The sequence below is a fragment of the Harpegnathos saltator genome, unplaced genomic scaffold, assembly GCF_003227715.2.
Source record: "Harpegnathos saltator strain DR-91 unplaced genomic scaffold, Hsal_v8.6 scaffold255, whole genome shotgun sequence".
NCBI classification, from domain to species: domain Eukaryota; kingdom Metazoa; phylum Arthropoda; class Insecta; order Hymenoptera; family Formicidae; genus Harpegnathos; species Harpegnathos saltator.
In genome coordinates, this window is record NW_020230045.1 from 1,059,271 (window position 1) to 1,085,909 (window position 26,639).

The 26,639-nt window shown below is 47.0% G+C and overlaps 1 protein-coding gene across 1 annotated transcript; it reads right to left on the reverse strand.

The window, feature by feature from the left end:
• Positions 1-880: 880 nt before the first annotated feature.
• unpg (homeobox protein unplugged) lies at positions 881-19,479 on the reverse strand. The gene is made up of 4 exons (XM_011155647.3): positions 17,776-19,479; positions 14,853-15,170; positions 3,232-3,548; positions 881-2,365 (listed from the first exon to the last, which is right to left on the reverse strand). The coding sequence occupies exons 1-4, from the start codon at positions 18,056-18,058 to the stop codon at positions 1,877-1,879; spliced, it is 1,407 nt and encodes a 468-aa protein (XP_011153949.2). The 5' UTR covers positions 18,059-19,479; the 3' UTR covers positions 881-1,876.
• Positions 19,480-26,639: the final 7,160 nt, after the last annotated feature.

The window sequence follows — 26,639 nt, forward strand, 5'->3', positions numbered from 1 at the left end:
AATTTTTTTAGATAAAATAACTAGAATACTTAATTTTTATATATAAAGTCTAAGAACAAAATCATTTGGTCCAGAGAACAAAGCAGAAAGATATGTTTAGTTGGGACAACTAAATATTTTGTTACATAAAACAAGATATTTGGTCGCTATTAAAAAATGCCTCAACTAAACAGTTTTGTTAGAGATACTAAATTTTTTTTCCTAGTGTGGGAGCGTGCGAATGATCGCCAGCAGGTAACACTCGACATTTGAAGCTTGGTCTTACAGCCCGTCGCCCGGTAAGTGAGACAAATAAATCTCGCAGAATAAATGGACTTCCTGGAATTGAACAGTGAGAGGAGAGCTCTGATTTACATTTCCGAAGTTTCGTCTTTCTCGATTCGATCGATCGCGCGCACGCGCGCGCGCGCGCGCTCGACCGGTGCCTTTGATCTTTGCACGGCGTGCATAAATTCTGTCCGGATGCACCGAAGACTAAGCTAAGTATAGCTTTGCATTGCGCGTCGTGGTGATCTCGATAGTGTCGTAAAGGTGGACATAGGTGGACATGAGAGGCGAACGATATTTCGGATTACAGTCGCACGTTTTATTGCCGACACGATATTACAACGTATGCAAGTCTATAGCCCGACATTTTGTGCGCTTCCGCCTCGTTGCAGCGTTTCGCCGTTGTAATGCAGCTGCGATGATCGCACGGTTGATCGATACGCGATATCGCCGCCACGTTGCTCGCCGGGCTGAAACCCACTGCTTAATGTAAACTATCTACAGGTACGAGCTCTACGGTGTTTATGCGACGTATACGCTATCTGCGCTGTGTGTGTGTGTGTGTGTGTGTGTGTGTGTGTGTGTGTGTGTGTGTGTGTGCGCGCGTGTGCGTGTGCGTGTGCGTGTATGTACAAACTGTTAAGATCCACGTTATTTACAATGCGCCAGATCGGCAATGCGCGAGATCGGCACTCCCGCGTCGGGATCGAGGATCGAGCGCTCGGAAACGCGGCTGAGCCGCTGACTTCTCGACTGTACTCTCCGCACAGATTGTGATCGACGCGGCGACAGAAACGATCGGGAACGACCGAGAAGGGACTAGGAGCCTTGTAGATCTCGAAATAATTCACTGGAAAGTGCACGGCAGTCGAAATAGACAAGGCGAAAATTCTCTGCTATTTTCGAAGCAAAGAACCGTTCGATCGGTTATCACGAAGGAGAGGTCAACAAGCGAAGTTCTCGCGAAAACTCGGAAAATTATCAGTCTCCACGCTCGATGAGACCGGAATGATGCACGTGAGAAAAAACGATCCCGATTGGTGTAGCTGTGTAAATTTTGCGTTGTCTGAGACGAATAGAGAACACGACTTGGTTGTCGGCAAACCGTCGGGAGGTTCCTGCAGAAGGTTCCTCTTAACCAGTCGATCGTCCTCAGTTTGCCTCGACCGAGTTTTAACCGCGACAGATGAGTATTTGAACAAACGAACGTTCTCGGTCGCGGCAACGGAATTGTCGTTCCTCGAGTGCTCGTTTGCTTTCTATGCGACCGCCCGAGCTGAGATCTTTCTTCCGGCGAACGCGAATAAATCAACGAATTCTGCTTCCGCATTTTGAATCAAGGGACGAACCGGAAGAAAAGGACAAGAGACTCGCCCCGCTTTCGTCTCTCCTCGCGATATTCCACATTCATCAAGGTTGACACTGAACGCGGCCTGCGAAATGTCACGTGGTGCAGAAGAGCGTTTCCCACCTATACCCACTCTCGCGTGTCCCGCGCGATCGATCCGTCTCTCCATCTTGCCGCGCATCCTACCACCGATGAATCTACCTCTATCCTTTCCTCTCACATCCCACATCCGTACCGGCTGTTCATCGTCCACGACGTTCACTACCTCCCGGAGGACCCGAGACCGGCCCGGTGCGCTGGCACTGCGAAGGCCCTCAGGCCGCCCCCGACGCCAATCTCCACCCCCATACCGGCGCCCAAGGGTGGCTGCACCTGACCTGTCAAGTTCATCGACGAGTTCACCAGTCCCAAAGCGTCGCCCAACATCGACGACGCAGCCGTCCCCGCGGGCCCACCGTCGCCCGTGGGCGGCGCCGGTCTCGCACGCGGCGCCCTCGCGCACTTCTCCAGGTGGTGATGGTGCGACCGAACCGCCAAGCGACTCACGTGCACCGGAATCGGCACTACGATCCTGGTACCAGAGCCGGTGTGTTGTCCCGTGGCACCGTTGTGGCGGCCAGAGGCACCGGAGGGCGTCATCGCCGCCGCCGCCGCCGCCGCCGCCGCTGAGCCGACGCCGACGCCGCCGCCGCTAAGCCCGGCCTTCACCCGCTTCCACTTGGCGCGCCGGTTCTGGAACCAAATCTTCACCTGCGCACCACACAATTGCGCCAGTCAATTCGGAGCTACGAACGTGCGCGCGGGGATAGTGAACACGAGCTACTTGTCTGCGCCCTCTCTCTCCCCCCTCTCGCTCACCCTCGACTATCGCCCGTGTTTGTACGCGCGAGGAGACAACTTGATTCAAAGTCTGATTCAAAGTTAGCTACGAGGTTAGCCGACAGTTTTGTACTGGCATACGAGGTTCGATCAAAAAGTAACGAGAATTTTGAAATTGCGCGCGCTGTATCTTGTCTATTCAGTTGATTCTTTTTTGTGTGTTGGTAGCACTACCGCAGTAACATACGTGTCAATTTTCAGGCAGCTGCGACGCTTGGTTTGTGTTTGGCGAGCGAACGAGCAAGACGTACTTCAGTGTGTCAGGCGACTTTTTGTGTGGCGAAATGTCGGAATCAGTGAGCATACCATACGCTTTGCTTATCCAACAGTTCTTGGCGAAGCACAACACCGTTGTGATGCCGCAACCACCTTATTCCCCAGGCATGGCACCCTGTGTCTTTTTCTGTGTCATTTTCTCAAACTCAAAAGGACGCTCAAAGGACAACGTTTATCAACAACAGATGAGACAAAGGCGAAGTCGCAGATACGCTCAAGACGACACCTAAAGAGACGTTCCACCAGTGTTTCTCAAACTGGAAACTACGTTGGCACAAGTGTATATAATATCACAGGGGGACTACTTTGAAGGAGATGGGATGAACATTGAAGATTAAATAAACATTTTCCGAGAGAATAAAAAATTCTCGTTACTTTCGGATCAAACCTCGTACATGCTGAAATACGTGGCTCATCGCGGGGGTGAAAACTGATCGCGGGCGAATCGTGTAAGGACTGACCTGGACTTCCGACAGTTTCAACGCGTGCGCTATGTGCGAGCGCTCCGTCAGGCTCAGGTACTTCTTCGCGTGGAACTCGCGCTCCAACTCCAACAGCTGTTCCGAGGTGAAGGCGGTGCGCCGTCGGCGGGCCTTGTTGCCGCCCGTGCTCGACCCCGACGAGCTCTGGCCGTTCTCCGAGGTGCCACCGTTGGGACTAGTAGCGACGCTGCCGACGCCGCTGACCGGGCCATCGGAGACGTCGTGACCTTCGCTGGAGCCCGCAGCCCCGCCGCCCTCGTCGTCGCTCTCAGCCGACGCTCGGCCGTTCTCGGAGCCTGGAACACGTGAATGAAGCGCGCCAGTCGGAGAGGATGCTCTCTTCGTGTGGGGTGGGAATTTTAGAATATACTTGAAGCTCGCAGTCAGCCAGCAGAGGCTAGATAACTTTTTTAGCCCGTTGCTGACTTGTTACTGACTGCTTCTTCAAAATGTAGATGATGTGGATGTGATTTATGTTGCACCACCACTAGAATTTTGAAATCAGGTAGCGGGTCTCGAAATTGGGATTACGTCATTTTGTAAAAGTCTTGAGAAAACAGAAATCTGATACTATTCTGGCTGGTAGCGATGTTAAACCACGCAAACGTTCTACCTTACGTTGGACACTCATGAGGTTCAGTTTTTATTCAGACAATTGTAACAACTTTGGTGGCACACGTGTGAGATATTTCGTAAATTTGCCGTAAATAAATGATGATTAAGTATCGGGTCTGCAAGTGCTGAACATTTAAGCGTTATAATTAGCGATATCGGGGAGAATCTAAAGAAAGTTGGATTTATGCCAACCAAGGAAATATTTATGGGAGGAATCTTAACGATCCGATGAAAGACTCGTGAGATTGAAACGTTAAATATAACTTGCTCAATAATTCAAAGTTACAAAATTCAGTAACACTTCGGTAGCCGATATCGATTAAGAAGTAACATCTCCGTGACATTATGAAGCACTATTTGTAGCAAAATGGCGCGTCATAGGCAAGCGTTTCGTCTCGGTTCCGCGGCTGCGACAGATCTCGGCCGATCACTGCGAACGTAAGCGCGAGCGAAATATTGCCCACGTTTGTTCGCCGAGCAATTACACCTCCAAATCGACCCAATGGCTGAATAATTAAGAGCAGACTACTGATTAAGCACCGCGACGATTGTACATATACTGGTACTGCTTCTAAATAGAATTATCGAGCGCGCGTCTGGCCGATTAAAAATAGTCCCGCGAGGCAAAATAATTCCGGCTCGGAAAAGGGTTTAACATCGACGACAAACTCCCGCGACATTAAGTCATCAAGGGGGTTTATCGCTACCGAGACTATCGCCAGTATCTATAGCCTGCCAGCTATTTAATATGCGGGGCAGATTGCTCGTTCCTTCATAAAAGTTGCGTTCTTCGATCGTCGGCGACGTTTCCCCGTCCGTAATTTCCCGTGCCGCGTTCTTTTTTTCTTTCCTTCCTTCATCCGCGAGGCGGCCGAGCGCGGCATGCAATATGCACCGGGATACGAAACAGACGAAAGAAAAAGTTACCGCGGAGTTTGATGACTCCGCCGGGGTCATTATTTATTGAAAATTATTCCTACGCGCGCGCCCGCACCGTTATATAGTACCGCACGCGGTTATACGGTTCGCGCTCGGCTGATAAACGTTTCGACCATCGACCGAACGGATATATTCGCGACAACGAATATACATAAAAGAGAAACGCGAGACGATTGCGAAAGACTGGACGTCAAGTGGGACGTCGCGGGCAATTAGAAAACTTCCAAGCGCGATACGGAGTTCTGCTTTTCACGAGAAATCGGCAACACGTCTCTCGAGGGAAACTCGATATAAAACTAATCGAGTGAGTTGTTTTGCATAATGCCACTCGCGGATCGACTAAATATTTCATTCATTGTCTTTCTCTCACAGATATATTTAAAAACGATGCACCTGGAAGCATTTCGATATCAACTTGCAACTTGTCGACAATTGCGGCCAAAAGTTGGATATACACGGAAATTTTGTGCACAAAAGTATAAAGTCACGTTCTCAGTCTTTCCTATTTCCTTCTGCCGCAGCTGCTTCCGGCAGGTCGGATAAATTGAGACGAATTAAAATCTATACGGGCTTAGCATTTCCAGCGACTATTCCGTATAAATATAAATAGTCACAAGTTCCGCTCTCTCTCTCTCTCTCTCTCTCTCTCTCTCTCTCTCTCTCTCTCTCTCTCTCTCTCTCTCTCTCTCTCTCCCCCCCCCCCCCTCTCTCTCTCTCTCTCTCTCTCTCTCTTCTCCGCTGGATTCTCTAGAGTGCGTGATTCGCACAACTTTTCCCAAGCGCAACGTGGTCGGGTCGCATGATTGCCGCGGAGCCGACGATCATTATTTGCGGGTGCATTATTTCCTGCTAAAGTTCGTTGTCAACGGTCAACTCGGCTATGGTCACAGTCTGACTTATTCATCGGCCGCGATTCATGTCTTTCTTATCCCGAAGTTGGCGGACCGACCGACCGATCGGCCGATCGGCCGGCCGGCCAGTGCGCAACTTTCCATTACGCCGGTTTGATGCACTCTCCAACTCCGATGACTTATTTAGCGGATTTCGATTAGGCGAGAGAGAGAAAGAGAGAGAGAGAGAGAGAGAGGAGGAGAGAAGGGGAGGGAGAAGGAGCGAAACACTTCCGTGAGCGTACACGGGCGTTGTCCCCTGTCTTTACACTTCGCGGCGGAATCGAGCGTGCAGATCGATGATCCGCGAATGCAGGAACAACGTCGTTATATCCTCGTTTAGCGCGAGCTGCTCTACCAGAGCGCGGGGCTTTTAAACTATACTATCTGTCTGGCGAATAGAGTTATTGGAGCGAGGCTATAAGCCGAAACTCAAACACGACATTGGAATCGACAGTCTCGCTCGCTTTGAACCACATCAATTCGACACTCAGAGCGAATAGGTGAAGGCGGCCGCGAAAGTGATGGGGTGACGAGTATGCGGGATTACGTAAGCGTCACTGTGCGTTCACTGACGAGGAGGTTTTACGCAAAGGTCGAAGAAAAAGGAACCTTCGGAGTCGCGAGACGAAACTGTAGCGGGAACTTGCGATGTACACTCGCGCGCGCTACATGCCGAAGCTATTTATTATTAACCGTGTATTTAGCATGGCATTTTTCCGCTTATGTAAGATCGCGAACTTTGGCGAATCATTATAAATATTTACGCGCCATTTCCACGTATGTGACACGTCTATCTGTCTATCTAAAATAAAAATATACCAGGTACTTTTTTTCTCGATGCATCCCGAGGCAAAAACCTATGTCATACAAAAGATCGCTCAAAAGATAGGCGTAGCATTTGTAGCATTCCTTCATTTCATAATATATTAGAAAAGCCAGTGCTCCAAAAGCTGCTTTTTGAACAAATACAACTTTAGAGCACTTATGAGTGCTCAAAATTCTACTTTCTTGTCCAAAATTTCATGCTCCACGTGCTCTATGTGCTCCATATGCTGCTGGTGATAAAAGTTACAAATGCTCCTTGTGCTCAAAATTTTGGTATCGCACATTTCGTTCCCGAGGAGGAGAAGAGCCAGAAAAATACAGCCAAGTTTATATTTTTACTTACATGCTGTTCTATTGAAGCTAGAGATACCACATTTACAAAAAGGAAATAGTAATAATTAATTAAAATTTTTTTTAATATTTGATAAATGTGGTAGTTCCTACTCAATAGAATAGATAACATAAGCAAAAATATTAAACTCGACTATATTTTCTAGCCTTCCCTCCTCGAGAACGAAAAAGATTTATTGTGTGTAATAATGAATTGCTCAGTTGAAGTTTTTAAATGATAAATTTATTTATTATAAAATATTTTATAATAAGAACAAATTTTATTACATAGTGCGATATGTGTTTTGATTCTCTTTTTCAATATAATTTATGTTCAATTCTGGATTCGAAATTTGAGAAATAGACATAAATGATGATTGTTCATAATTATTGAAAACCGATGATTGCTGTGTAAATTCTCTGAAACATTGAGCAATAAAGTTTTTAAATTATGGATTATCGAATGACATCTGAGATGGTCCCAAAGGGACTTTTGAAAAAGAAATCAAATTTGAGTTGTGGTATGGGAGTGGTTGTGTCTGAAAATTTAAATTTGTTGGAGTTAGCTGGTCACTTTGATTCCAAGATACTGATGACGGTGTGAGAATGGGAAGAGGTTGAGGTGTAGATGTAAAATGTTCTGTAATCGGTGTATTATTCTGAGACGCTGATAATGAAGGAATTGAGTCGAGTTGAAGTGGTTGGTCACGTGAGGAACTCTGCTGCTGTGGAAGTAAATCACTTGTACTGCGGTCTGAATGTATATATGTATGTATGTATATATGTATGTATGTATGTACGTATCTATGTAGAATCTACAAAAGAAATATAAATTAAAATTTAATTTGTAAAACTGAAACCAAATAAAATGTAAAATACAAAATCTTAAATAAAATATTAATTCTTTATTAATCTTTTTAACGAGGAGCATTTTGAGCATTTATAACTAAGGTAACATTTAGAGCATTCATCTCTTTTTCCGCGAAAGAGCTCTTGTATGACATAATGCTACAAAATATGACAAGGAGTACTTGGATGACACGTCTGACTGAGCAACTTATGAGCTGATTATGACTTGGAGCATTGAAAATATGACGCGGAGCATTCGCAAATAGAAAAGAACAATGGAATTGAGCATGTATCGCATTTAATGATTTTTGCCTCGGGATGTCAAGTTTCGACTTCCGGAGTTTCGCTCCGGTCGATCTCATATAAATCGATGTTTCATGTCAATTAATTTTTATCGATGAATCTTTTATATGATACTATATAACTCGATATATAAATATAATGCTACAAATGTACCTTTGCGTTAGTTGAGTACTGATATGACTAAAGTCACAAATGGCACGGCACTATCGCGGAGCGACGGAACTGAATTGCTGCGAATGGAAGGCAATTTTCAGCGTAATAAGTTAAGACCTGCGTAAACGTTACCTAGCGAGTAAGAGAGGTATAGCGGTTTATATAAAATTATGCACCCCCGATACGGAATGCTACGCCATCAGCAATAATCGGGGCAATTTGCCTATCGATTGCTTCGGTCGCGAATTTACCTGCCAATTACGCGACAAGCAACAGATTAATTAGGTCGCGACATCTTTATTGATTTTGTCCTAAGAAAAGCTCTTAGTGTCTACGTGTCGGATGTGATATTAAAATACCATCAATTCATCGCGTATAATGAGAGCTACCGGAAATAGCGGCATAGATCAGCGGAGCTCACATCTTATTCAATCGCCGGCCGGCGCCAATTATTAATACTCGCCAATGGCGAGGCCGCCGGAAATCCAATCATTTAAGGATCCTCATCGCCGATTCATCGGTCGTCCCTGTCCGATTAATTCTCGTCCGTCCACTCAGCCGCGCTGTTTCCTCCCTGCACGATCGTTTGTCCGTCGCGTTTGTCCGCGCAATCAGACGGACGGGCGTAATTATCAGTGGCGATAATGAGCGAAAGAACGCGTTCGAGTAATTTTTCGCAGCATCAGCGGCGAAATTTGCCGGCTGAGAACGCGCCGGACGGCATTAAAATGCACTCTCGTTGCGTTGTTACAAGCCGCGATCGATCGACGAAATCGCGCCAATCTCGATATCGCCGGCGTTGTTACGATGGGGCGCACCGCTTCTTTTTCTTTTTTTCTTCTTCTGTCCTCGACAAGTACGGCGCGGTCCTTCACAAGAGCAGGATACGATCCTCCCATATCGTGTCGGACGCGCCGCAGGCTCTCCGCACTCGGGCAATGAATAACGAAAATTCGCCGAACGGGGAAAGTGCGGGAAAAGCGAAGAAGAAGAAAAAAAGCCCAGGGGTTCGGGTGTCCTCGTTCGATTGCGCGATGTATCGACGAGGGGCGGCGAGGGGAGATTTATGCACCGTGGTGGCCTTCGCTGAGCGCAGTGACTCGCGGATTCGGCTATAATCACGACTCCGTCGTATTTCCATCGCGGATTTCACGTAAGCCGTGATTCCCCGTCGTTGTGGCAATTTTCGCGTCGTGATAAGCGCGCGAAGAATATATATGGCACGCTCCATAATGTCACACAAATATAGATATATATATACCCACGCCCCACATCTCTCCTTCTATGTATATATACAAACACGTGCGCGTTTTTATATACACTGATAGAAAAATATAGTTGAATTAACTATAATTTCACTATATTTTATAGTTCATTTTGGCGTCAACCATATTTTTATAGTTGGTGGAACCTGCAAAATATAGTAGAATAAACACAAATATATAGTCAATGATTGTCTTAAATAATTGTTTAGTTACTTCTACCACATATATGGTAATTTCTCATTCACAAATATAGTGAGATTTAATATTCATATAGTTACACATCTGTCATCATTTAGCAAATATTCTGGTAATATTGACTGTATAAAAGAGTTACTTTACCTACCATTTTATGGCTTTGTATCCATACAATAATTTTAGTTTAACTTACTATAATTCTTAGTAAAAATATTATATGGTTGGTTATACTATGCCTATATCGTAATTATTACCGACATTATGATAATACTCACTATAAATATGATATTTCGGACTATAATTTAGTTACTATATCATTATAGTTCCAAATATCATATACTTCTCTCTCAGTGTATTTTTAACTAATGTCTCAACCAGCACCTTTATCTTCGCTATTTTTGCAACTTAACGACGAGGCTGTTCCTGCCGGGGCCTCGATCTCCACGTGTGTCTCCAATCGTTTAAGAAATATGTCCGGCTTATTAAGCGTTTAACGAGTCGGGCGAAAGAAAAAAGAGGAGGAAGAGAGGGAGAAAGAAAAAGAAAGAGAGATTCGCGACCTCGTTCGAGAATAATTTGCTCGATCGCGGCCCGATATAGCGCCCAGCGCGATCGATCGCCGGAAGCAATTATCGGGATCGGGTCGGAGGAAGCGCTCGTTCACCGCTCGCGTTCGGCCGTTCGCGTATGACTTCGTGAGTATATTTTTGGGTATGCGACATGAAATTTCAATCGAGCTTATTAACGGTCGCCCTGCCAGTTCGCCGCACGATGACGTTGCCGAGCACTGCAACGATCGATATAGCGAAACGCTGGTTCAACCGTCGCCCCTCTATTTCTCTCTCTCTCTCTCTCTCTCTCTCTCTCTCTCTCTCTTTCTTTCTCTTTCTCTTTCTCCCTCGCCCTCCCTCTTGTTTCCTCTAAATTCTATTATTAATTCGTATACTTAACCAGACATTCACGATAAGATATTGAATTGAGAATATCAGGTGGAAAATTAATAATATTATCCGACGGATTGTGGAACCTCCTCAATCCGAAATTTATGCTGCCATTGTCGTAATGATATCTCTCCTTTTGTATCTCTCTCTTCTTTTTCCCTTTTCCTTCTATTTGAGAAGCTTGCAATTAATATAATTCAAAATTAATTATCCACAAAAATCTTCGGTTGAACAGTAAATAAGCAATGAGCAACGAAAGCTAATAAGGGCACTTGAGGAGATTTTCGTCACTCACTCTTATCTTAACCAAGATATTATTATGAGAAATGTAACTACGGGATTGAAGATACTTTATTATTCGAAGATCCCATCTAATTATCCCATCTAATCGTGTAACGTTGATCAGACTCGATTTTCCTCTTTAACCGCTGTCCATCGTAATCAACGGCCACGGCTAATTGCCGAATCGTCGAGTCGCCTGCAATTTATAGACCGAGTTATACCGGTTATATCGTTAATTCTGCAATGCCGGACTTATAAATATCGCATGATGCTGAACGTCGCGTCAGCGGCGATGCCGCTGCAGAATTGGCGGCTCCCATTCACGGTGACACGACAGGCACTTTGTTACACGTTACTTGCCCGCGAGAAGCCGGTCCTTCATATAATCACCGCGAGCTCGGTCGTCGTCCCGATGGCTATGAATGACGAATGGCACGATCTAAAAGGACCTTTCGTCTCGCACGCCAAATCGAAATGTGATTCTTCCGCTCGTCTGCGATGCGCGCGATACGCTAATCGGCTTCCCGCGGAGCAGAATCGGCGCTCGCGATTAAAATTCAAGTGGCATATGATGGTTATCCTACCACGATGTGCTGTTTGAATGTCGTCAAATTGGATTTGAATGCGACGTGGAAATAAACGATCACATGGCGCGCGATTACTTTAAAATTAGTTTAATTATACGCTTCGCGGATGGAAGCGTTATTCACGCGAATTCGGAATCGGTCCTGTTTCTCCGGGAATAACAACCAAGTATTTCGAGTTGATGCGCCCGTGTGTAAGTGAAAATATTTGGTGACGCTTTAATCGCGCGCGCGCTGTGAATCAAATCAACTCATCAAGGAAGAAAGAGACAGCTGGGAAGAGAGAAGAAATTAATTTCCATGTTACCATAGCACCACTCGTGCGGCGAGACGAAGTAATCGTTAGAAACGTGAAAATAACTGGACGAAACGGACGGCTCGTCAATTTTCGCTTAATGCGAAAAAAATCCGCCTTCCGTTTTATCCTTGTAAATGGTTCGCAAAGAAATCCTCTGCGCAACCTACATTTATGCGAGTGTCATTTTGCCTTATTTCGCCGTTTAATTAGTCGTTCACGTCGAAAAAGCGTCGCTCAATCGATCGCGGCAAACACGTTATTCCCGACGTGTGAGATGAAACGGTATGAACGATCGTTCATCGTTTGAATTTCTCACAGCGACGGCGGAGTCGGGTCGCCTGCGCGTCGCCGTGAATGAAACCTTAAATGTTGCATAGGCAGTCAAAAGCTCCGCTCAACTCTTCTTCATCCCCGATTCATGCAGCCGGTTTTCATGTTCTCATGATGAAAACGCCGTTAACACACTTTCCGCGGTGTCGCATCTGGGACAGCGATTAATAATTCGCCGGTGAATATCGCGAGACTCGCTCTCATTTCGGAGTACTTATCCGTTCTCCGGATCTAATCCAGTCTCCGATATATCTATGCGCGATGTTCTCTCGCGGATCCGATATTCCTGTACTCTTCGGCAACCGCTTTCAAAGCCGCAGATGCACACTCTTGATAAACTCGCGAATGATTAATCGAAGTATCTCATGAAGTACTCATAAGACGATAGCGGAAATTTAGTCATCAGAAATTTACTCGTTACTTTCAATTAGTGACCACTTTGACCCAATTTAATTACACATCAAATTTGCGTGTCATTTATATATAAGCAGAGATTTCACAGATTTTTAATATATTTTTCAAACACATATCGAGTTTCCATTTTATGAAAAAAGTCATAGTCTTGCTCGAACTTTTGTATCCTCACAAGGTATATCTAGAACTCCTCAATTTAGAACAACTGTTGTTGTATAATTTTATCAAAATTATCAAAGTTATGAGAAAAGAATATCAGCTCTTTGATACATTGGAGCTATTTTCGTAAACGCGCAGACGATGCAGAAATTGCCGGTCTTCCCAAATACGGAATCAGCGGAGTCGAAAAGTTCAAAGGTGCCGAACGTTACGAGGAGGAATTATTTTTAATTTCCCGTCACTTGGTAATAGCCGCGACAATCGATAGAATCTTCTTAGCTGTATCGTTGCGTATTTATGACGCATCGTCTCGACCAACGATCGCATTAAAATAACTGCTCGTCCGTAGACTGTATAAAAATTCACCGCCGATCGAGAATAAAACCGATCTCATGCGGAAATAGCATGCGCAACGCATACGCGAGTGCGCTAAACACCGTGTTAACTGTCAATTCGATTTCTTACGTGCCAACTTGCCTACTTCCGTTACTTAACAATCGCTACGTGAATTATTATGCATCAAGTGCGCTCGGTACATGCCTGCGTCTCATCGATTTAAATTGTGGGGCTATTTTAAATTGTGAAGCGACATTTAACGTTATACTCTGTTCCAAAACTTGTATATAGAGGCAAATAAATTGTTTGCCATATTGTTCCATCTTAAACTCGCATCGTTTCATCGCAATCAAATATTCATTGTTTCAATTGTTCAATGTTTAATACAAAGTTTGATCTGATTTTCTTAGGGGAACTTCAATTTTATTTCCAGTTAATATTTCAGTGGATCTTTTGAAACTTTTATACGTGTCACATTTTTAATGAATCTGAAATTATTGGACTTTGAAATTCGTGGCTGTGTGATAGAACTTATTATACCTTTAGATTATCCTCTATCAGATAACAGTCAAATTTTACATCCAAGTTTAGAATCCAGATACCTTAAATTTGTATCGGTTGAATCTGAAAATCGTTAAAATGCGAATTCAATCAAGACCCATTTTAAAATTGCGCTCGGCGGAACCTCCCGATCCACTTGGCTTGTGCTTTCGTTCTCCCGATTCACCTCGGCATGATCAAGATCGGTGGGTAATCCACGACGGGTATCGCGAGGAGAACGCGATGCCCGCACGTAGGTGGATCGCGACGAATTCATGGAACGTCGCGATCGCGCCTCACCGCGGCGCGCCGTGACGATCGACGACGCACCGGTTCGGCGCGGTGCGTCATAAATGACCGATGACAGATTCCCCGAAGCCATTTCGTCTCGCATACGAAATCATCGCCGGTCGGCGGTACATCAATAAAAAGTGTGTCCGGCCACGAATAAATGCGCGCGCTTGTGTACACCGTCGGAATCGTCCCCTCGGAAATACGTGATCGCCGATCACGTACTCTTTGACTTTCGGCGATCGAATGGAGGCGCGTTCGGGACCAGAATTGCCATCTCTTGAAGAAGCTATCTCGGCAAAGCTCGAGGGCAAGCCTCGAAGCTGAAGCTTCGAGAGAAATCTCGCGAAAATACGGGAAGGCAGCCGCTCGTCTCGTGGCTGAACGCGTCAATAAAGACGGTGGAGATCTTGAGAATTATTCCTCGCCTTCGTCAAGCGTTGTTGCTCTACTCGGAAGGACACTCCGTTTGTTTAACTCTGTTTTGCTTCTCGAAATCTTTCTTCGGCAGAAGGAAAACAGAAGGTAAGCAATACGGAGAATTAAATATTAATACGCTGACTGAGACATCGCTTCCTCAAAGACACGTTGGAAATTCGGTCAGAATACACGGCGAGATACGGCGTAGCACTGAACACATTCACAAGTCCACCGATACACATACAACCATACGATACACGATACGTACGTACGAAAAGATCGGGCCACGGGAGCGCGATAATTTATGCGCACTACCGTGTATCTCGATCCTTTGCGGTCGATCGTGGCGACTGCGATCGTGACCGATGAGGACACGCCGTCGGAATTCATAAATGCTCCGCAGTCGGAACCGCCGATTTCTCTCGTTTCGTGAACGCGATTGGAGCCAACCGCTGCCAACCAAAGGTTGGCGTAACGGTGGGCGTAGGCGTTTTATCGAGCCCGAAACCGGTCGGTTACCGATGCTCACGATGACCCAACGTCAAGCGTCCCTTGGCGCTCGGGTTCCTCATCAAGCTCGCGGACACGCCACCCCTAGGCCTGCAACCCTAAAAACAGCGTGAAGAAACGGCACTCACCGTGCCGCGACTTGGAGAGGTCGTGAGCCGGGGAGGCCGGCGAGCCGACGCTGCCCTCTTCGTCCTCGCTGTCGGTGAAGCTGCTCGGCGCCCGCTGGTTCGCAGCGCGACGGCAACTGTCCAGCGGATAGTAGCCCTGCGGGTGGCCGGGTATCGGTGCCGAATGCTGACTCAATCGGCTCTGGTGCAGCTCAGGGTGCGCCGGGTAGCCGGCGGACGGATGCTGCGGCGGCAGCATCGGGACACCGGATGCACCGCCACCGCCGTACATCCGCATCGGCAGCCAGGCGCTGTAGAGGCCGAGCGGCACGCCGAAACCTGCAAAGTGGTTGGCGTACCGTTTATTCATTGGCCGTTTGTTCATTTGTACACGCTCGCGAGAGAATGGTCACTCTACCCGCTGAGAGGAACAATTGCGCTGAGGACACAAAGTGAGTCCGCTACTCATAACCGTTAACTATTTCCTCTCGCGACGTACTTTCCTCCTCCGCTGAAAAAGGACGGGGGATTTTTCGTTCTCTTTGCGAGAATATTAAAGTAAGATCAAATTCAAATGGAAATTTGCACTCCATACTCGCGAGAAAAAAACTGGACTTTTGTTTCGCTTAATATTCTGGATTCTGAGATACTAAACTTGCTGCGACAAGATGTATTTGATGCTGAATGCAAATTCGGATTTGTGTGATAGTTTTGCGGGTGTATAAACTCATAAGCTTGCTTGAAATCAGTAACCTTTACTTGAATGCAATATGTGTTTTGCGCTGTGCGTGAACAAGTTGATTCGAGGGACAAATCATCGGCGGGTCTAAACATGGTCGCGTCTAAAACGAGATTTGGCTCCTGATTGAACCGTTCCGTTCTTCAGCAGTCGACCGTTTCTCAGCAGCCACTCGGTTTCGAGATATCCATCTCGTTGCCGATTTCAATGCAATTAACTGTTTCATCTAAGGCGACTGCACGGATCGCTAGTAATCGTAGCCGGAAATTGACTCGCTGCGGGTATCAGAGGTGCTTTCAGCACCGCGGACTGAATGCGCTAATTTTTCTATTGCATTCGCGCGAGAATCGCCTCTCGCCATCATCTAAAAATCTGTCACGTCATCCCTTTCCTCGGCTATTTTAGCGAACGTGTTCACGGAGAAACGCAAGACCCGCTTAACCCGATATGAAAGGCGGCAAATGAAATATTCTACCAACGGCTTCTCATTTACGATGTCTCCAACACCCGCTATTAACATCTAATGAGCGAGACAGCAGGAATGAATTAGATTTGACGATTCGTTTCCGTTTACTCAGCTTCTCCTCGCACGACGTGTCTCGCTCGTTTATTCTTACGTTACTTTCTTCAGCTCGAACACGTCTCACGTTAATCCGATTCGCTCCCGTTGCTCTTTTGCCCCTCTCTCTCTCTCTCTCCCTCCGGTTGAATTTGGTTTTTAATTTTTAGCTTCCTCCATCCATTTTCACTGAGCTTCTGAGCCAACTGCCCAACGCGTACCGATGCGTCGCGCATGACTTCGCTCGTTCTTTTCTTCCCCGCCAAGTGCGTGACGTGTATCAATCTTTCTCTTTGTCCCGGGCAAAGTTTCGGCGTGCGTGCCAATTCCGTATATTGCATGACAGTCATAAATCGGCTCCAATTTACGTACTTATGTAACCCGCACTAGCATTTAACGACGTGGCTGGCGACCTAACTGCGTCACGCTAGACCAAGCCGCACATAAGAAGCGCGAAGGAGAAAGAGAGACGGCCAGCTAGCGAAGGCTTCAATTACGTGCATACCCGTGATCGTAGATTATAGGCTCGCGGGACGTCACCAGCACCTGCTATCTTTTCACGTTTTGGAGCTTCGCCTGGACACCGCGACGCCTGCGGCTCGGCGGACGGGTTCTTTAGCGCGTACGCGAGGACGATGCGTTTTATTAATTTACGGAGGAAAAGCGCGTTAAGTGCCGCAGCGGCAACGTCGAATATCGGAAACATCACCGAGGTGAGAGAACGCAACGCGCTCTTCGCGCCGGTTATCGATCCGCTCATTTTTACGTACTCATACGGCCGCGGCCGTATTTTAGAGCCGCAGTCGCGACGTTACCTTCATAAAGCGCCGCGCCCGCTTCGATGTTGCAGAAGCGAACTTATCGCTCGTAGAGAGACTCGTGTCGTCGGAATCAACTCGGATATCCAAGCAAGCTGTTCGCGCGAAATGAGACGCGCCGCGCAGGGCGCCTGCAAGCTCTGCGCTGATGCGCCCGAAAGACAAACTGATTCCCGCGAGAATTACGTTATCCACCTCGCGATTAATTATTCTCAACCGTTCTCGGGCATTAACACGTTGAACGGAGACACCGCGGCGTCTCGCTGAGTTACGCGTCAAGTATATCATTCAATGCATTCGGGGAGCGAAACGCGCTTGCGCGATTATCGCAAGGGGTCAATGAAGTGAGATCAGAGGCACACGCGCGCCTCCAATTTCATCTATTCGCCGCAGTCTTGGCGATTTTATCTCTCGTCGATCAGGTTTTTATGAAATCGGCGGAACGGACCGAAAAGCGAGCGAGAATAATCCACGCCCGGCTCGTAATCTCGCACAGAAGTCGCTCAAGTTTCTACAACGATGGCTTTTACATTTTTGCGAGGGTCGAACAACACAATTAAAGAAAGAAAGAAACATCTCTGCAATACAGGCCGCGTCTAGCGCACACCTTCAGGAAACACCTTGAAACACGCGTCCCACCGCCCCCAATTTCGAACATTTCCAGAAGAGATGTTTGCGGAACTTACAGCCTTATTTTTTACTCACAGCCTTATTTACGACTTATTTTTAGGTAGGACTATATTTTTCCTCAGGTAGAGACTCGACGGTGCGGCGACCATTGCTGGTCTCGATCATCCCGAATGAAGAAAGGATAAAAGGAATACTCACCCGATGGCAGCGTGCTCGCGGCGGCGGTCGCCAAGTAGTGCCTCTGATAGAGCTGGTACTCCCGATCCCGGTGGTCCTCCTCCTCGCTGCCGTTGGTCCGGTCATCCCTCGCGACGCCGCTGCCGCCGGTGTCGTGGACCTCGCGTGCACCCCCGATCAGGCTCTCGATCGTGAAGGATCGCGGCGTCGGGCGTCGCGTGTGCCTCGACTCCGCCACCGACGACTCCAGCTCGTCGCTCGCCGAGCCGACGTCCAGCTCGGTCTCCTCCACGCTCGCGTCCATGACCACCCGGGCCTGGCTGGATCCGACTGACTGGTGCCGAAAATCGAGCCGGACCGATCGCGAGCCGACGAGCTACTACGTGCGAGGCATAATCCGCTCTCTCACGGCTCAGGGCGTCGCGAAATCGGGAAAGCGAGTTCGGGTTGCTCCCTCCCTCTCCCTCTTGGAATTCCGCTTTCGAGAGCACCTTGAGAGAAACGACTCGGATGATTTATTTCGGATCTAGCGTGTCGAAGGGGGCCCGAGCGAGGTTCGTATGCGCTACGACAATGCTCGGATCGTCGGCATCGGGGGGATCAAGCTGCCGGGTAAGCTACTCGGCTCACGTTGAAACGCGCCACGTCAGCGGGGATGTGTTTCTCATCGGCCGTTTTATGATATAATTCCTCCATTTGGTCTCATTCCGCGTGGAGTCTTAAGTCTGCGACAGCTGTGGCAAATTTGTTCTTCTGCGGTGTGCGATGAGTAAGTTCCGTTCATCAGGATGCTGAATATGGCTTGCTTGATTATTAGTGTTGCTACATCATTAGAAGTTATCTAGTCTTTTTCAATCGGCACGACAGTTGGAGCGAAGACGGTGGTTACTTCAACGTTCCATCGGCAGCGATTCCCGCGCGTTTGCAGTCACCTCGTCGTGCAGCAATCGTGATCGGAGCATACTTGCATTCGACGTGTACACCGATGTACTTTGGCACTAATCACAATCTCTTCATGGCGATCGCACGTTTCGCAAAGGAGTGCACTTTGTGAGTGCGGTTGAGCCTTCCTCGAGTCTCTCGGCCCGCAGGAGCACACTGCTGGTCATTACGGCGCGAATTCACAAAGATGAGGCGTGATACTTGCGGGGTCGCTCTCACACTGTGCAGAGAATGTTACCACGGAGTAGCACGGCGAGTAAGGATAACTGCATCACAATCCTCCATCGACCCTTCGCGCTTTGAACATCGGGTTATCGAGATCTCGCAGGTGTTCTCAATGAACGCGCACTGATCCGAACTGTCTGACAGACGGATAAGCCAGCAAACTTGTCCGTAGCGATTTCGAGGACCGTCCTGTGAGACCGTCGCGGAACGTTAAGTCAGCACTACACGTGTCACGTAGGGATTGATCAGACAGGTCTTCAACTCAGCGAGTCTTCGTCAGCGCAAGTTCGCGGGAGACAAGCGGTAATGATTTTTGCTGGCAATAATGCTTCCGCTCGGACGATGATGATTCCTCCAGCTTAGAGGATACCTTGCGGAATTCTTCAGACGCACTTCACGCACGGGTCGTTTCTCCTCCCTCGTGCAAATCGAGGTCCTATCCTCGGAGAAGATGTTTGCTCCGTTGACGAGGACGACGGGGGGACGATGATGAGAACCGGTGAGACTACACACTGCGCACCACTACACCGTGTGACGACCGTATGGCGCACGGGTCGACGGGCGACTGCCGAGGGTATAGAGCAGGGTATTTTAATTCGTGATTCCTCAGCATGCGCCGTTCCAGCGTGGTGGATGGCGTAGTACCGACCTTCGTTCGACCCTGATTGGTCGCAACACGAACCAACGGCATCGTCTGGCCGCGCCTATCGTCGACTGACCCACCATCTTGGTGCTGGCTTTTCATCCGAGGTGCTTGTGCTCGCGTTGTTCGGGCGCTATGAGATTCGAAGTGGTGGACAGTTGAGGATAGTCGCGGCATAAAGTCCATTTTTAAATGTCACGGCAACGCGACGGTGCAATTAATATTTTTCAAATATCAGATGAACCTCGTGTGAGTAACGTCGGCACCGAAGAATCCTCCGATCGCTCTCGGCGAGTGAAATTTCCAAAAATCACCCCCCCCTCCCCCCCCCAAAGGGCGAGAAGCCCAGGCGTGCAGATATGAATTTGTCTGCAAATTTGTTGCAAATAAATTCGCGCAACTTGATTTTCTATAGCGACACGACTAAATTAATAATTTTATTTTATAAGATACAAAACGAAAACATTTTCCAGGATTAGAAGAGATTTTAATTTCTTATCGATGTTTTACGAGGGATACGAGAGTAATAATTACAAATCATACTTGAGAAGAGACAGCGTAATAAGTTGACACAATTTGCAGAATCTCTGACCAACCTGCTTCGGTTGGGTCGCGTCTAAAAATATTTTTTATACCCAGTACCGACCTAGGTACTGGCGTATAATCCAAAGTAGGTTAATTACATATAAAATACATGTTATCATGCACTTTGGAAACATTTCTTTTTCTCACCTTAATTATTTTACAATATTGGCGCATACAATAAACCTCAGCAACGAATATCGCATTCTTATTATAATGACTAATTTTAACGTGTAATTTTTGAAGCCAGAAGAAATTTTGACTAATTGCAATCTTCGAGACGCGTGAAATGATCGACGTTAACGAGCTTGTTTTTCTTCGTATTTTGTATCCTCAACGTGTTCTCCATTAATCCTTTATCCTTAGTGTCACCTTCGCGAGCTCCTAATGAGAGGGCTTATCAAGTTTGACATCTTGGGTGGAACATCCTCGAAGATATTCACGAGACGTGCTTATTTGTGATACATCATCCGATTTCGTTGCCTCATATCGGCATAGATATATATTTTTAATCGTGTGACTATTAATTTAGTTGATTGCATCTCGACATCGCACAAACTCTCTGCACTCGTAAAAATTGTTGATGTAAACGAGAAGTGAGCATCTCTCAATCCCTTTTCCCTTTTGGTGAGAAGGACGAAATTATAATTTAAATTTTTATATCCTCATAAAAAAATCATCATAAATTTTAATGCAACTACCGGTTGTTTTATTTTCATTTTACTACGTGCATTCATTACTCTCAAGACATTATCCAAATATTAAATAATCGCCTACCTACTCGGTTGTTTTGTTGTTTCATAAGCATTGGAGAAATATGTCGCTATTAATTTTCGAGAAAGAGAGACAGTTTGGTTACTAGAATATAAATTGTTACGCGGCAACGTCGTTAGGAACATTACACGTTACTTCACGCGTGTCTCATATACGTAGAATTTTAGAACGGGTTACGCCCATGGATTATTTACGTCGTAGATGGTTTCGAGCCGGCTAATCGGTGCATCACCATAATGATACTATTTCGATACTCGTTAGCATGCCGTCACTTTAATTGGATCCTAAAATTATCTCGTATATACCGCTATCTCCTTCCGAGCACTTCTCTAATGCTCCAATGGCGATCTATATTTATATCTTTGATTATATGTCCGCATAAATTGAATACCGGCTACTATCTTGATCACATCTATATATATATATATATATATATATATATAATTCATCTCGTGTTTGTAATAACGATAATTAATGCCAACTATAATTACGTCCAACAATTTATTCCGATCAGGATATTGTAATCGCGTTAAAGTGACATTTCCTGAAAACCTGTAAGCATAATACTTCGGTATTATTAATACTCTTTCGCGCGAACTGGATCACGGCGGATACACAATGCTTTTACGAGCTGTCATCTGAGAAGTTTATGGCAAACGCTCGCGCTCATTTGCGCGACAGAAAGGCGGAAATGAGTATCGGTGGAGTTGAAGAGTCGGGCACAAGGCCCGACAAAGTGGCACTTAACGCCTTGTAAAATTAGAGGAGGGACACAGAGAGGCGAGAGCGAGAGCAGGAAGAGAGTCAGAGAGACAAGCATCGCGTCGGCGATGAAAAGCGTTTAAATGCGATTCTCACGTTCCTCCTCCCCCGGTGGTCGACCGTTTCAGCAAGCAAGAAACAAAGTCCTCGCTCGAAATAGAATATTTGAGGAACGATTTCCTTGACTATTCGTGACGTATCGACGAACGATACGATGTAGGCTTATCGATATTTCATCCGGCGAACTCGCCAGGCACGACATTATGTTCCGTGCAAAGAAGAAACTGGTCGCGGATATAATTAGTCGCAAAGCAAGCACGAGGTGAGACGAGTCGGTTCCAGCGTGCTTTATCCGGCACATCATCCCCCTGAAGCGGAATCAACGACTATAAATTCCAGCGACGTATCAAGGAGTGGCAATCGGCCAGGCGAGTTTCACCCCGCAAGTAGTCACTGACAAATTGGGGCAGACCACGTCGCGCAGTGGAAAATGCCAGGCACGCGCCAGGTCGGCGTTGTAGAAAACAGGGAATCGTTTAGCTCATAATTTAGCCCTATCCCTTAATGATCGTCTCTCGTCTCGGACATGCAATAACAAAGATAGCCAAACAACTGAGAGGAAATACATACAAGTCATAGAAGAATCCGGAATCGAGTTGAAGTAGCGAGAAATGCAGGCACAAATTAAGACTCCCTGGAAGAAAATTTTTGGCTGTCATAGTCGCTTCTGTACATTCGACCGCGTCTGTGTTTCAGCAATCCAGACTCGAATCATATAAAAAAGAGGAACAAGATAAATAAAAAATCCATCGTTCACAAAATCCATCGTTCCATCGTTCAAGTGGCGAAACATTGATTTGTCGATTATCAAATTTTCGAGAGGAATCTATATTGCTGCGAACATATCAGTTTGGCTGATTTTGGCTACAAACTTAGATTCAGATCCGGGTACAGAGGGATGGAGGTTTGTTTTGCCTCAAACCTTTCTCCAATTTGGGAAACGTCACATCCGCGCTCGGTACCCGAATAATCGGGAATCCAATCGGGGACAGTGCCAGATGCGATGGGATGTTGAAGGACTGCATCGCGGACTTGGACTTCGCCGTTGAATGGCAGTCGCTCGGCTGCGCGATGGCCTCCGACGGGAAAGGACTCCGAGTTGAAGCGCAGGGCGCAGCAAAAGTCCAGTCCGAGGGACGCGCGCGCGTCTCCGTCGGGGCGATAACGTTGAAATTCCATTGTGCTACATTGTGCGAGACATCGCGTCGACGCGAGCGAAGAGGAACGACGCTCGAGGCCAGCCCAGCTTCGGCGAGCCGCCATGTGCGCGGCTTCTGGTCGCGCGGAACACGCGGAACACGCGGTAGAAGCGCTTCGGGGACCGTGAATGCTCAGACGGCCTTAAATCTCGTCTCGCTGGTCGCTTCGCGGCACGGCGGGACTTGCTCGTCGACGTCCTTTTGCGCGACGGAGGCGTCGATGCGCGTCCCGCTCGACTCGTTACGCACGTGTGAACGGAAACGTCGACGCTTAAACGCTCGCGGCCGGCCGAGTTTTAATTGCCTGCCGTTAGTTACAGCCTCCGAGGACGAGCAAAAGAATAAGAAGGAGGAGAAGGAAAGGCAGGAGGAGGAGGAGGAGGAGGGCGCGCGATGTGTGTGCGCGCGTTCTCTCGAGAGCACTCTCCTCGCTTTTTGCCGCGATTTTCGCCCCCTCCGCCTACAAGCGCGCTCGACGACCAATTTGTCCCTCGGCGCTCTTCTTCCGCTTGGCTCTCCACGACCGGAATCGCGCTCTCGCGTCCTAGCTGCCTTTCGTTGCACCGATATTGTTGTATAATCAGATCAACGAATAATGTCTCGAGACAAGTGCGTATTTATTTACAAAGCGCTGCGCGACGGTCAGCGAGCGCGCCAACACGGAGAAAATTCGCGACTCTTCTGGAGGACAATAGTCACCTCCATGAATGAGCGGGGGTGACCATCGTCTCTTGGTCTAACGTTGATCCATCGTCCTGCGGCCGCAGGTCGTTCACAGCGGCGAGCCGAGCGCTGTGAGCCGCCGACGAGAGTTCCGCGCGTGCGTTTCTAAACATAACAACACGAAACGAGAGAGAGGGAGAGAGGGAGAGAGAGGGAGGTCGGATTCGCGATTGGCGGTAGTACGCGCGGGTGTGCGTGCCAGCCGAAATCGATGGTTAGCAAATTGGTGGGCGTCGCGGAAACCTTCGGAGCCGCCGCCGGCTCGGTAGCGTCGCGCGCCCCGGTAATGGATTAACCGTGGATGGCGGGGAGGAGGAGCAGGAGGGTGAGGAGAGACTCTTAGCACTCATGGAGCACGCACAAATTAGCGGGCGTCTATCGTGCGTGTCTGCGCGAATTGTCTAGGACTAGGACCGCTCGCTCGTCTATTCCGACGGTGCTGCTTCTTCGTGAACGAGCATGGCGTCACGAGGATCTCTCTCGTGGACCCGACTCGGCAGCGCAGGAGATGAGAAATGAAAGAGAGAGAGAGAGAGAGAGAGAGAGAGAGAGAGAGAGAATGTCAGTCTCTATTTTCTTTACTTCTATTCTCCCATTTCACGTGGAATAATCCGAGGCGCGAGACACAGTAAATTCAGACGATAGAATTGCAAATCTCGTATATATAGCGCATAATTTTCCGCGACGTGATTGCCCGTTAATTTAACGTATCGTATATTTTTACATTTCACACCGTGTACCGTGTGTGTGTGTGTGTGTATGTGATTTCGCATAATTGAACGATCCTTTAATTTAATGATTAGATTTCCGGCCTGTATCCATTGTCCTCTGTAATTGGATTTATCTCACTGGCATTCACACTGTTCTGGCTCTTTGAAATATCGCTACCGATGAACGGTTCTACGGGACAAGCTCGACTCATTGTCATTAGATTGCGAGCTTATTGTTGCGCCGTAAATTCGGCGCAAAATGACGAATCGAGGCGCGCGCTCGAGCGATTTCGACATCCGCGGCTTTTCGCGCGGAAACGACGCGTGTGTGCACCCGCGGGCAAGCACGCACGCACGCACGCACGCACGCACGACAGCCGCATGCATCGCCGCGTTCATTTCACGCGTAATTGCAAGCGCGTCCCATTTCACGTCGGGGATGCTCGTACTTCTTTGCGTAGCGCGTCTCAAGATAGCATCCGTTTAGTCGCGCCCCGTACGATTAACTTGATTTAGGCATACGCCGTTTAGTGTCTCAACCACGGGACCGTTTTCGGTGATTTAAAGACGTCGCCCGTTCGCCGTCGCTCGTTCTCTTGTCGTATTAGCAGAAAAAGGTGATTTAATAATTAGAGGAATAGGGTAACACACGTCCGACACGCCGACGAAACGCACGAGCGTCGTGGACAATACGCATCCAAGCCAAGTATTTACATTGTCAAGTATTTATACTGAAACAGTCTTTCTTCCCTCCCTCAGCCGCTTTCTCGATAAATTTTCAATTCGCAGGATATGTCAGCGACGGATGGCAACCTGAAGAAATAGCGAGATCACGTTTTCCAAAGCTGCGAATGCCAATTACTGTTTTGCACATCTCGCCTCGAGGAAGCAATTTCTGTTCGAAGCTTAAAGTGTAGCTCCGCTGAAATCTTTTCACAGCTGGCTTGTCGCGTTTCGCGTTAGATCTGAAGAATACAGACGCCGGAAACGGCGATGAGCCTCACAAATCTGCGTGGATTTGCAAATTTGTACGCGGGGGAAGAAAAGTTCGTGTGACTGAATGAAGATCAGACGACAATCGCTGACGAGAAATAATATTTCTGCCGAGAACACTCGTCTGAATATTTTTCCAAGTTAAGACTCGATCGCGAGATATAACTGCGAGCGCCTCCCTGCACTGAGAAAAGTATATGATATTTGGAACTGTAATGATATAGCAACTAAATTATAGTCCGAAATATCATATTTATAGTAAGTGTTACCATAATATCGGTAATAATTACGAAATAGGCATAGTATAACCAACCATATAATATGTTTACTAAGAATTATAGTAAGTTAAACTAAAATTATTGTATGGATACAATATAAATAGAATATAAAATGGTAGATAAAGTAATTCTTTTATATAGTCAATATCACCAGAATATTTGCTAAATGATGACAGTTGTAACTAAAGGGTGTCCCAAAATTCACGCAAGAAGTAATTTCGATAGAAAACACAGGTTTATAATTAAAAATTGTAAATTTTTTATTGATTCATAAAGTATACAGTATAGGGTTATGTATGGAATAGTATATCGGGTAAATCGGGCCTCCACGGCTTTGCTGGCACATATGCACTCTTTTGTTGAAATTTTCCATGACCGTTTTGCATAAATGTGGCTGAATTTCATTGATACAGCGCTCAATTTCCTCCTTCAAGGCGTGCGTGGTCGTGGGCTTGTTGGCATAAACTTTAGACTTCAAAAAACCCCAAAGAAAAAAGTCCAACGGCGTTAAATCGCATGATCTGGGCGGTCAAATCTGATCACCAAAACGGGAAATTACACGACCAGGAAATGACTCATGCAGTAATTGAATTGTTTCTCGGGCTGTATGGCATGTGGCACCGTCTTGTTGAAACCACATGTCGTCCACATCCATATCTTGCAATTTAGGCACAAAAACTTTATTATCATGTCGCGATAGCGAGCACCATTAACTGTTATTGCCTGACCAGCCGCATTTTCGAAGAAGAATGGTCCGATGATGCCTCCAGCCCAAAATCCGCACCAAACAGTGACATGTTGTGGATGCATTTGTTTCTCAACAATCACTCGTGGATTTTCTGAACCCCAAATGCGACAATTTTGTCGATTAACCAAGCTATCAAGATGAAAATAAGCCTCATCGCTGAAGATTATTTTGTTCGAAAAATCAGCATCCACTTGTTGTTGTTCCATAATCCATTCAACGAACTCTCTTCGCTGTGGCCGTTTACCC

What these genes read in the sequence shown, in the direction of transcription:
- unpg (XM_011155647.3), bottom strand. Translation starts at nt 18,058, where the DNA reads ATGGACGCGAGCGTGGAGGAGACCGAGCTGGACGTCGGCTCGGCGAGC. An exon ending in CGCGAGCACGCTGCCATCGG is followed by an intron (nt 15,171 to 17,775) that starts GTGAGTATTCCT and finishes ACCACTTTGCAG; the next exon opens with GTTTCGGCGTGCCGCTCGGC. An exon ending in TGAAACTGTCGGAAGTCCAG is followed by an intron (nt 2,366 to 3,231) that starts GTCAGTCCTTAC and finishes TGTGGTGCGCAG; the next exon opens with GTGAAGATTTGGTTCCAGAA.